Source organism: Zingiber officinale, unplaced genomic scaffold (genome assembly GCF_018446385.1).
Source record: "Zingiber officinale cultivar Zhangliang unplaced genomic scaffold, Zo_v1.1 ctg204, whole genome shotgun sequence".
NCBI lineage: Eukaryota > Viridiplantae > Streptophyta > Magnoliopsida > Zingiberales > Zingiberaceae > Zingiber > Zingiber officinale.
Genome location: NW_024589887.1, coordinates 13,660 through 26,433, shown reverse-complemented (window position 1 = coordinate 26,433; position 12,774 = coordinate 13,660). Strand labels below are relative to the sequence as shown.

Sequence of the window (12,774 nt, the reverse complement as noted above, 5' to 3'; positions counted from 1 at the left end):
TTGTTTGAAGCTTGATTTGAGCTTGGTTCATTTAAATGTTATCAAGCTCTCAATTGAAGCTTGGCTTGAGCTTGGTTCGAGCTTGGCTTAAACTTGGTTTAAGCTTGGTTCATTTAGATCTTATCAAGCTCTCAATTCAAGCTTGTTTGATTGTTTGAAACTTTTAATTGTTTTATTAGTTATTAAGATTGATAATTTAAATTTATTTATTTATTTTATTATTTATTTATTTAGCATATTGAAAATAATTTTTATTAATAAATATGATTCGTAAATATTATTCACGAACATTAACAAGCTGAACACATATGTGTTCAAACTTGTTTGTTTAGCTTAACAAGTTATTCAAGCTTATTTATTTAATTAATCTAATGTATATTGAACGAACATAAACAAGTTCTTATCAAGCCAAATATCAGACTTATTAAGTCGAATATCAAACTTATTCATGAATATTTGATTCATTTATAGCCCTATCTATGATACATAGCAGGCAACACTTTCCTGAACGCTGACTACCAATACATCACTTATTTGGCTTGACGAAGCTACGAGCCCTTGAGTCTGTTTCCCCTCCGTAGCAAACCAAACACCATTGCTGAGTCGCATCCGCACCAGCTGGCAACACTTCTGCTCTCTATCAACTTCCACATCACATCAGATGAACCCAGTCCATTTCGAGCATGCGAGCCAAATTCACCAATCACAGCCCAGCCATTTTATCACCCCACGACCGATCCCAACAACCTCGCAAGGCACAACAATTGAACTGCAGTGATCTTTGTAAAATTTCTTAAACCACACCAGATATCGATCTGGATCAAACTCAATTCCTACTCGATCATCCAGATAAATACCTGTCTGTCTATCTTATGGTCCAAGCCTAATTAATAAAGTTGGCAGTCTACTTAATCTGTGATGATGTAACCATAAAATAATTATCATAAACGCTCAATAACGTGCCATTAAAGGGGAAAAACAAAGTTAATAAAAGCAAGAACGAAAGGGAACCAAATGACTTGCACATTAATGAAAACCCAAGTATGGAATGAAAGTGACTTACTGCCTCATTAGTTCCAACTCATCATCCCTACAAATTTTAGGAAATAAACAATAGACCATATATACCTGCAAAGGTTTTTAACAAAATGGAAATTCATAGATTGAGCATCAACACTATTTGTGGAACTTTTCAGGACTCAAACTTGCTACCAAATCTAGCTAATATGTGGTTTCATCACCATATATCATGCTCTTGAGCATAGAAAGAGCAATGGGTATAATACCCACTAATGCAATTTGAAGATTTTCTGAGGTGCTCATCCTGATGATGATCTGCCCATTCATCTTGTTGTTCAGGCCGACACGAACCACCACCTTCGAGTGTCTTCCAACAGGACTCTGAGTCTGAAAGTTTGCACCCAAAATCGAGTTATTACGCATCCTCATCAGAGAGATCACCAAGGTCGAAAGCCCTTGGCTAATGGGATACTCCTTGTCTCGCAAACGTGCTTCCAAATTTATCCCATAAGCAATATCACCTTGTGCTCGTACAGCACCAGTGGTTGCAGTTACACTCAACTGCTTCCCAATAGACAGTTGGTCTTCAAATTTTAATCCAGTGGTTATAGTTTTCCCCAAGAAGGTTACAGAAATCCCTCCTGTGGTCTTGTTCTTCTTTGAGGTCTTTCGTTTGGTCTCGCCCCGCATGGTGTAAGCTAGTTGTTTTCCAATCGCTTGAATGTTGAGACCTGTAAGAGTGGAACCGACTTCTCCATGCTTAGCTGCAATGCAGGAATCAACATGGATACTGAATTCCCTTTTGTCCTTGGTCACTTGAGCAGATAACACAGTTGGAAATCGGCCAGCGAAAGCAAGGTTCTCCTCAAGGTTTAACCCGTCAAAACCACAATCATGGTCCCAGCCATGTGCATCCAATACTGGCCGAACCTGAAGATGGGAAGTTGGCCCTAGAAAACGGTATCGATATGTTGGGGCATCACAGTCAAACGAGGGTGGTAATACCATATCAGGCATAGGGTTTGGAACAGTTGCTGGGGCATCATCATAATAAAAGTCTTCAACCATCTCATCATCCCCAAAACCTTGCCGTCTTTTGAGCTCATCTTTCCACTGTTTCTTCTGAAGAAGCTTCACCCGGTAATCATACTCATCATAGTAGGCTCTTTTTTGCTCCTTGGTGAGCTTGGCAATCTGCAATTTCCTCAAGGGCTTAAAAGGAGGAAGTTGATCATATCCATTTTCTTCTTCCTCATCTGATAAGTCATCAGAATCAACGTCAAAAATATCATTGTCAACTCTTTGGTCAGTGGGCAGTTTTGGATGTTCTCTTGGCTGCAATAATGAAGATAACAAGAAAGGAAGTGGCGGGAACAGAGTTTGTAGTCCAAACAACTTTGCAGGAGAAGAATCCTGAAGCTTTAGAAGGGAATTGACTTCTGATATTATCTTTGAAGAAACACAAAGCAGCAACAATTGTGGCCTCCAAATTACACCATTGGGAAGCATGCCTTGGCCCTCCCTGTTCCTTCTGCAGGATTGATGATTCTCTACAAGAGCTACTGGATTCATTAAGCGCATGTCTCCAGCAGCTATCCGAATGGACTGCTGGACAGCATGTGTCCGCTTAGCGACAAACACCTCATAACTCAAGGGAGAACCCATAGGTCCCTCAGGAGGTGCAGAACCAGCATGTGTGAGAACGATGATGGCATTGGACCAAACAGACACACCCATAGTGCTTGTGATTGATTTTAGCAGAGGCAAATCATTCTGATCTCTGCCTGCAGTGTCCAAGCGATCCACATACAAAACAATTTCAGGAGGGTTTCTCTTTGTGTTCTTCTTTATTGATGTCAGCATCCTCCTGCTTGATCCCTGGTCCATAGTAGCAGCTCTGAGACCTGGAGTGTCCATTACATGAATTTTAATCCCATCTACCATTCCACTGATTCCTTTGACAGAAGAGGTTGCTGGCTCAAATGCACTAGTTTGAGTCATCTCCTCACCGAAAATGGAATTAATGGTTGCACTCTTACCCACCCCACTCTTCCCAATAATAAGAATGTTGCATGAGAAGTCTAGACTCTCTTTGCCATTCTCTTCAAGCTGCAGTGCCAGCCTTTTTGCACTCTCAATATTATTAAATGGTTGACGTCTTTGCGTTCCACTGTGAATACCTTCAGCAAAGCTCAGATGATAGAGAACTTGGATGACCAAAGGGTCTTCAGGTGAAAGCCCCAACCTATGAACAAGACGGAGAAACATCACTTTCAGCTGCTCAATCTTCTCATGCAACTTCTTCTGTTCTTCAGTCATGTTGTTATCAGGCTCGGGTGTCACAGCTACTTCAGAAGAGGGAACAGGGTTAGCTCGTAAGAGGTGCATTGGAGGTTTTAGAGGCTGGAATGAAGATCCTAAGCCAGTTGGAAGATCATGTAGGGCACTCCTATAAGAGTCTAGAGAAGTGGCAACAATCCTTCCATCAGCAGTAGAGCTGCTTGCTGACTTCAAGAGCGCAACCAATGCCTCAACATCCATGATCTGATTCGGATCCTCCACATTGCTAACAGTATCTTCATCTGAATCTGAGACAATTTTACCATCTATGTCCTTTGAGCTGTCAAACTTTGAATCAGCACTTCCATTTGGAAGACCTTCCACTTCCTGCAGCATCTCTTTTATTGCCTCAGAGGCCAAGAATGTCCTTGATTTAACCAAATCATCTGGTACCAAACTTGGCGCTTGAGCTTTGCTATCCTTAGACTCATCTCCTTTAACCTCTAGCTCCTCCCTTTCAGATTCATTGGCAGTAGCAGATAGAGATTGCTCATATGGAACTGATCCATCTAAATCTGAGACAGGCACGGAGGTATTATCACAGTGCACCTCAGGGGCATTCACATCCAATTCAGTCTTTTGAATATTTTTCCTTATCTCATGAACGGATGAATGAACACCCTCAAAATTTGCAGGAACATCCACAATTTCAGAACCTGCCTCAAATGCGATGACAGCTACCTTATCATCCACAACATCAAAAGGTCCTTCAGTACTACTACTACTCATCACATCACCCTTCCCCGGCGAGGCTTCTGTAATGTGACCGTCCATGGAGTGGATGTCTACTGGTTCCTTTTCTAGTGTATCAACAAGTGGAACAGCTTTAATACCTGGACTGGAAATTTCTCCCAACTCAATGGGAAAATTCTCGACTTTCTCATCCTCTGTGGCTCCCTCATCCTCGATTTGCCTCTCTTCTTCTGTTCTTTGAAGAGTGTCATCCTGAGCTGGTTCTTTCTCCTCAACACCGGTAATCACATCTCGTGAACCATCCTCAATATTGAAGTTTTCAGATGGCGAACCATCTCCCAACCCATCTTCCACACTCATAGCATCGTAAATCTCATCAAAATCTTCATATAACTCATTTTCTTCATCCTCCTCGACCAGCTCCTCATCGGATTCCCCGTCCCCAGAGGGCTTAGCTTTAGGCATCCAGGAATTGCTCGGCAAGCCAGCTCCTTTGGGCAACACGATGACCTCCGACGAGCCGACGCTCTCTTCGTCGGCGTCAGAGGCGGTGTTAAATTCCTCCGCCAACTCCGCCGCCTCCTCCTCCTCCTCCTCCTCCTCCAGTACCAGCAGCGGCTCGTTTTCGTCGGACGAAATTGGCGCGCGGATGCGGAGAGAGGGCGGAGAAAGCGCCTCCGTTGCAGCGGAAAGGGAGGCGGGGTTGAGCAACGAATCCATGAAAAACCGTGTTATTACTTTGGATTCAAAGGAGAGGGAGGATATGGATTTATTTCGAAGAGGGAGGAGCGAGAGGAGAGCCACAGAAGTTACATACCTCTGTCAGTGGCAAGAAGATAAGGTATAGGAAGATAGGTTTCTAGGGTTTTGCTTTTGAATTAGCGCTAATTCGTTAATATATTTCATATGAAACACTTTATCTTTCTTTTTTTAAAATTAATTTATCAGAGCTTTTTGTTCGATTTGCTTAGCTCAGTTTAGCTTATTTTTCTTTCATCCATCAATTTATTTAATTTGACGAAATATAGTTTTTGTTTTCCTTTTTCCATCTTTTTTTTGGTCCTTTCAAATTTCCCATTGCCGCCTCTCAATCATCCCCTCATGACATCTCCCTTCCCGACCCGCAAGATTCAGCTTGCAACATACTTGATCCTATTCGAGTGCTGAGTCGATAGTCGTTGGGGGCATGAACTCTCGTTGACTCCGTGTGACCCTCTGAGTGACGTAGACCTCCGGCGAAAACCTGCAAGTACAAAATCGGGCCGGGAAGGGGTTCCCAGCGACGACCCTCCGACGCTTAAGTCAACTCCTGACGTCAAGAAATCGAGAGAGAGTGATGAAAACTATAGCTACAGTGATGAATAATGCATACCTCCGTTGGAGTCTAGAGGCCCTTATATAGGGCTTCTCAGGGGCGCGTGCACACTCCTCAAGGCGTGCACGACCCTCAAAATATACCTGGAATGGGTGTGTCAGAAAAATGCGTTTGTCTCCATACCTCAATAGTACGAGCATATCTCTGACGTGACAGTGGAAACTTCCATCGTATGATTCTCTGTCTGACCATACCGCGAACTCTGGTGTTGACCATGCCTCCTGTCAACGGAAGGGGTCTCTAGGAAGATACTGCTAACCACTCTTTGTCCTTTACCAGGCCGCGCGTCCGGGTCGTTCGGCCAACGCCCTCCCTAGGCCGAGCGGAGGTTACCTCAGCTAGCGCCCTCCCAAGGGATGCCCGTTCGGCCGGTTGTTTTATATCCGAGTTCGCCATTTCGGGCGGGTGATCTCTAACTACAAGACTAATGCCTCATCTACCGTCAGGCGAGCGGGGTGACCGCTCGGCCATTATTCTTTCCCGTTTTGCTTTAAGAGCGTCGGAAGCTCAGCGTCAAGTCGAGCTATCGAGATGTCGGGTTGGCTCTTCCTCCCGCCGACCAGGGCAGTAATTAGCCCAGTCGGTGCCTACTGAGTGTTGACCACATTGACCTCTACTTGACGGTCCCCCCTATTACCCACCGGATCAATACCAATACAGTTAGAAGGGTTAATTTGACCATTTCAACGGTCTATTTTCCTCTCCCACTCATCACAGTTAATCTCATGGACCCTTCTTCCTCTTCGCCTCACCACAAACGGCAGTGTCTCCTCATCCTCACCACAGCCGCTGGCCGGAGTCAAATTCCACCATCCTCACCACAGCCTCTCCTGACTGGGAGAGGAGATGAGGGATATCAGATCTGAGGTCTCTCCCATCTCCCTTGGAAGCTCGCAGTCAGCCACCACTTCAGCCTTCTCCACCTTTCCTCTTCGGATTCGAAGAGGAAAGTTCTGCAGCCACGATCTTGCCGCATACGTCCGATTGGGAGTCTCTTCGTCGTCATCCGACTTTCCCGTACAATAGACCTTCTCCACAAGCTGATCAATCTCGATCGGGGTTGATTCCGTTCTTCCGAAACTTTGGTAGTTCTTATCTTTGTTGGTTGTTCAAATTGGGTGTTAAGTTTCCTTTGTGTTGGATATTCCAATTGCAAGTTGAATTGTATTAGCTTAATCTCCCATGCTTTAGTTGCGTGCACTTAGTTTCATTTGAATCACACTTTCAAGTTGTTTGACAAAATGTTTGTTGATGGAAGTTACGAGAAAGTCAGTAAGAATTTTATCTCGTTATCAAGCGTCCATTCCTGACTTCGGATTTTCAATCTATGAATCAGTTCTTTCTAAATTTTCTTGGGATTAATTGTTTGGTTGCCGAAACAGCTGAGGATTCTTTGGTTTGCTTGCTGCAGAATCTAGTTGACATGGATATCACATTCAAAACTCTCAAAGTGGCACATTTGCCCCCAAAAATATTTCTTTTTAAGAAGTTTACTTCATTCTCCTTGTTAGGTGATGTTGTTGTTGGGATTGAAGGATATCCATATACTTTATAATGGTACGATATTGCCCACTTTAGACTCAATGAAATCCCGTCCACATATCTCTACATATTGCTCACTTTGGGATTAGACCCTCATGACTTTATTCTTGGACTCTACCGACAATGTCTCATGCTAATGAAGATATCCTACATTCTTTTAAACTGATGATCTTTATCAAATATTTCTAATGTGGAGCTTTAATTGAACCCATAATCAGCATTAACAATAAAAAAATAGTTTTTCTTTTTTTTGTTTGTTGTATTAAAATAGAAGCATCGGATTCTAATCTTTGATTTTAAATCACAAGAAGTGGAAAGATCTCATGGACGAGTGGGCGAAATCCAATTTCACAAACGACACTGTTTCGCCAGTAATCATTTGTAAACTTTTAGTCCTATTCAAAATCAACAAAGAATAATGGGAAATAAAGTGAAAAAAATCTCTTTGTTCATATGATTCTCTCAATGTATCTAATTATTAAATTACGTGAATCGCAGCCAACGGAGACTCTCCATAGCAGATACATGGAAGGAACTCTCAAAAGGGCAATCAAGTATTAAACATTTTGTTTCTTCTCACCAATCCCTAATCATATGAGTTTCTCTACTTATTTTGTTGGAATTGGTGGGCAAACTTTTGTTATGTGGTTAAGATGGACCCCCCTTGACGCAGGTCAAAGTCCAAGAGGCCAACGGATGAGATGGTCAGAGTAAAAAATCAATAAATCTTATGAGCAATCAACAAAACCTAGAACTCATCTGACCAGATCCTGTGGCCGGTCAAACCTCAAGTCTTGACCTTCAATCTCCTTACAGGTGAAGCTTGAGGTAGATCGAGGACTCACTCGATTAGACCCTTCAGCCGATCGGGTTTTATGTCCTGACTTCCAGCACATGCACAACGCCTAAAGATAGGTACCATGTAGCTCAACCAATTGCTTCAGCCAATCGAACCTATGGGCTGACCGGACACCTTGGACTCCTGAGCCAAGTGAAGAGGCCGAGTGAAGGTCGAGTCCTCGACTATACTCAGCAAGACCGAGTTGGTAATGCCCATGAGTGGTTGCCGAGCAGATTATATTGAGGACTCGATCGCTAGGCCCGAAGAGGCTATTTGTAGGCCCGCGACCCAACGACCTCGTACTCTTTTATGGTATTTGGTGCCACGGAGGACAGAGAATATCCTCCAGACAAATCAGTCTTTCGAAACTTCCAGCTTGTCATATCATAGAGATTTGTGGATTTATTTTAGAAAAGATGTTAGAGTCATTTATGGCATGTCCTTTTTAAGAAGTGCTTTGAAATTCGTGCATAACACACAATAGTGACACTATAAAAAGGGGTCTTCATTCACAGACGTAAGTATATGACGCTATATAATTTTACACGCTCACTACTACTATTTGTTTCACTATTCCTCTCCAAAAGTCGATCACTGACTTGAGTATCAGAAGATCAATGTCAGGGACCTCTTCCTTGGCCCAACACTAATGTTCTTTGCGACACGCAAGATAGCGAGGAGTCTTCATCAAGTCAACGCTAGAGCCACGTTCCCAACCATTCACCTTCACCACTTTCGGACAGGATCATATTTGACGTCGTCTGTTGGAACTTTACTTGCATCTGAGATATGAAGAAGGAAGACGCTGGACAATTTACTATAGTGACCTTAACGCAAGAAGAATTGGAGATGTTGGTAAATGCTTAGGTTGCAAGGAAGGTGCAATAACAATAACAACAAGTAGCAGCTGAGTTCCATATGCTAAATGACCGTGCTATATCTGCGACTGCCCAACACGTTGAACATGGAACCCGAGTGAAGGGTCTTATCGGACTCCAGCCAAACCACCCTCTACCAGGTGCCTTTCCTCAAGTGCCCGTTCAACTGACCAGCCTGCCTCCGGTGTCCCATTCATCGATTGCATATCACAAGATGTTATTCCGAACACCCTTGGAGGACCCAGGCTGAGCTGAGAAGACGCAAGGATCATCTTCCGAAAATGAGCCCACCCAGGACATTTATAAAGGCAAAGCACCCAGAGTCAACGATTTGCCCGAGTGGGCAAACATGTCATTTTCCCAAGAAAATCCTTGATAACCAGCTACCAGCTCATTTCCGACCCCTATTGACCGGGAATACAGAGGAGCAACCGACCCTGAGGATCACTTACTCAAGTTTGAGAATATAGCCATACTCCACTAGTATATCGATGGAATTAAGTGCTGAGTGTTCCTCACTACCTTCTCCGGCTATACGTAGAGATGGTTCAAAAGGTTGTCCACCAGGTCCATTTGTTGTTTCAATGACTTTTGAACGACCTTCCTATATCACTTTGCCAGCAGCCCCTGCTATCACAAGATAATGCTGAGCTTGTTCTCACTCAAGCAGGGGCCCAAGAAGACATTGAGGGTCTATATCAAGAGATTCAATCAAGTGACCATGGATGTCCCGTCAACCACTCAAGAAATTTTGGTAAGTGCCTTCTTCTAGGGACTTACATATAATGATTTTTCGCGGTTCCTCATTAGAAAGCCTCCGAGAGATGTCGACTATCTGCTTGGACGAGCCACTAAGTACATCAATGTTGAAGAAGCTCAGTCTGATCGGAAGAAAGAAGTTGCTCCTGACCCAGCATCGCCTCTTAGCACCGATTGTACCGATTGTCCAACAATAATTTACCTCCCAAAGGACCTTGACTGGGCCCTCTGCCACAACATCATGAGTTCAGGCTGCATGAGATCAGAATTGCATGGGTTGGCATAGACCTTTCGTGAATGTTTCATCACTGGACTGATGCCTACCAGCAAGTATCTCGAGCTAATTAAAGATATAGCAAGAATGGAGTCATCCTCGTCTCAAAAACGCCGATTCCCAATCCAATTTGGTAGTAAATTAACCAAGATAAAAGAAAAATTCAGAGTTCAGTACACAATAATGAAGGGAGAAAGGGAAAAGTTGAGCAATTGAAAGTTCCAAAATGGAGCTCTCATTCCCATCACAATGCAGTGAAGATGGTTGCCATAGAGCTAGAAAATTGAAGATATTTGAAACAATGATTTTACTACCAATCGACCAAGAATCAACAACAATACTGAAGGAAGAACCTAAAAAATCCATTAGAACAAAGAGAAAACATTTCAACCCACAACAAAAAATCCAAATCTACACAGACAATCAAAGAATTAGAGTTTAAAACCGACTTCAGCTAACCTTGGTCCACTAACGAGGCAGCAGAGTGCAAAAGTGATAATTGCATACACCTCCGTGGCAGCCATCACTCCTACTCCTCGTTAATGAAGCAACGATCTTTGTAGCTGCTCCTTTTCTCCGTGATCGAAAGGGTTTCGATTCTTAATTTGGAATAGAGTAGTGAGAGAGAGGGGGCTCTAAGAGCATCACAATCGTTGGAGCTCTCGGAGAGCTCCTTCTTTGTCACATCCGCACCACGTCAAAAGTAAAAAACCTCATACATTTTTCCATTATCAAAAAAAACCTCTCAACAACATTTTCATAAATCCCACATTTTTTAAACCTCCCACAATACAAGCATTCAACCACAAAAGTCCCCAGGGCGTAGCACAACTGGAGGTACATGGTTTCATGGCCGAGAGGTCCAGGGTTCGATTCTCAGGGTGTCATTACCTGGGGTTAACGTCTCGGCCATGCGCTTTCAGCTGTGTACCTGCATTTACCTCCCTCTATATTTATGAGACCGGCTCTAGGGGAGTCGTTAATGTGTCGGTTCCACATTTTATTCAACCACAAAACATCAATACAAGCAGATTGACAAAATTAATAGCCATTAACATGAATAAAACTAAGTAATCCAAACCACAATCCACACATCCACTTCAATTACCAAAGACTACCCTTGCCGTCACACAAGGGCCCCACGATCGAACCCCGAACTTCGGTGAACAATAGCTCACTACCGGACTTGTTGCAAACTGCGACCACAACAATGGGATGATATGACTCTTCCATCGAAGAACCCCCTCGGATGGAAGTTGCTGGAAAATTGAGTTGTTGGAAAAATTGGATGGACTAATGTCGCCACTTCTCTGCCTCTACCGCCTGAGCCCCAGTAGGAAGAAGCTTTGGAAGGTAGTCGGAAGGTGAGGTCACATCGGAGAAACCCTCTCCGGTGACCGCTTGCTGCCCCATTGAGAAGTTGTTGCCGTCGCCACTGGAATCAAGAAGAGAATATGGATTGTGGATGGTCGGCCGACGACAGTGAAGAGCAGAAGAAGGGTTGCCGGCCAGAGAGAAGGAGGGAAGAAGAAGAGGTGTGCTTTGTTGCGTGCCCTAGCAAAGAATCGTGAACAGAGAAGGGGTGCAGAGAAGAAAAAATGGCGCTACCTCTTCTTCTTCCCTTCTTCCTTACTTCTCTCCGGTCGGTAGCCCCTCTTCTTCTCTTCATTGTCATCGGCCAACCATCCACAATCCACATTCTCTTCTTGATTCCAGCGGCAACGGTAGCAGCATTCTCAGGGAGGCAGCAAGCGGACGACATCAACGATCTTCACTGGAGTTCGGGGTTCGATCGCCGGGCCTTTGTGTGACAACAAGGGTAGTCTTTGGTAATTGAAGTGGATGTGTGGATTGTAGTTTGGATTACTTAGTTTTATTCATGTTAATGTCTATTAATTTTGTCAATTTGCTTGTGTTGATGTTTTGTAGTTGAATGCTTGTATTGAACTTTATTTCCATGTTTGAATTGCACATACTATGCTTAATTAGATTCACGCCTACAATGTGTCCGATGAATTGCTTCAACCAATAGTTAGGTTCAATTCGATGCATTTTAGTTTGTTTAATTCTTGCTTTGTCTTATTCTTTCAATTTCGTTAAGCTCTAGTTTTGATTGAATGCAATTAGGATATATTAGTTTAGGTTTTGTTTTATGCTTTAGATTTCGTTACATGCTGATTTCGTTGATGCTTTACTTTATATTGTCTTTTATTTTCTACAATTATAGTTAGGTTAGACTTACCTTTTATTATTTGTATTGTCTTTCATTTACTAGATTAGGTTTCATTTAATGTTTTGTCATTCCATTCCTTAGTTTAATTTTGTTGATGGTTAATCCATAGCGTAGAGTGACAATGCGTTGTTGATTAATTTTTAACACTTAGTTAGATTTCATTCTAGTATTAAATTAATTTTTTACTTGCTTTGTTATTCATTTGTTTGGTTTAGAATTAAAATTCAAAACCTCCATTTTCATATAAAAACTCCAAAAATAGGAATAATATACAATCCTAGATTATCATCCTATCGTTGGGAGACGACCTGAGTCATTTTTATACTGCATTAGCGCAGTTAGAAGGAGTTCAAAACTTTTTTTTTTTTGATATCGTTTTTACGATTTTCAAAAATTGATGTCGTTGCCGGGGATGGATTTTTAATTAAAATAAACAAAATTTATTTTTAAAAACTATTATTTTTCTTTGAAACAAAATTGATAATAAAATTTATTAATCATAATAAACACAGACATAAATCGAAAAGTCTTTCAGCTCAAGGGAATAAAATCATGAAAACACTTCACAATATGAGGTGAGAGGTCTTTGCACCAAGCAACCTTCATATATCCATGGCATGCCATGTTAATGAATCAGTGATCCAAAGCACTTGTAACTGATTAATGCTATGCGGCCCTAAAATAGTTATATTGTCATGAAAAATGCTGGCTGGCCTTCTTGTCGATCCTTTTGAGGTCGGTCCAGGTATCGCATCTCATGCTTTCTATTCCTGCTGCTTAATAGTTATATTGTCATGAAAAATAGCCTTCACTATCCAC

The 12,774-nt window shown here is 42.5% G+C and overlaps 1 protein-coding gene across 1 annotated transcript; it reads right to left on the bottom strand.

Moving 5' to 3' along the window:
• Nucleotides 1–1,002: 1,002 nt before the first annotated feature.
• Nucleotides 1,003–4,908, bottom strand: LOC122036746 (translocase of chloroplast 101, chloroplastic-like). Its single transcript, XM_042596151.1, has one exon. The coding sequence runs from the start codon at nt 4,771–4,773 to the stop codon at nt 1,222–1,224; it is 3,552 nt and encodes a 1,183-aa protein (XP_042452085.1). The 5' UTR covers nt 4,774–4,908; the 3' UTR covers nt 1,003–1,221.
• Nucleotides 4,909–12,774: the final 7,866 nt, after the last annotated feature.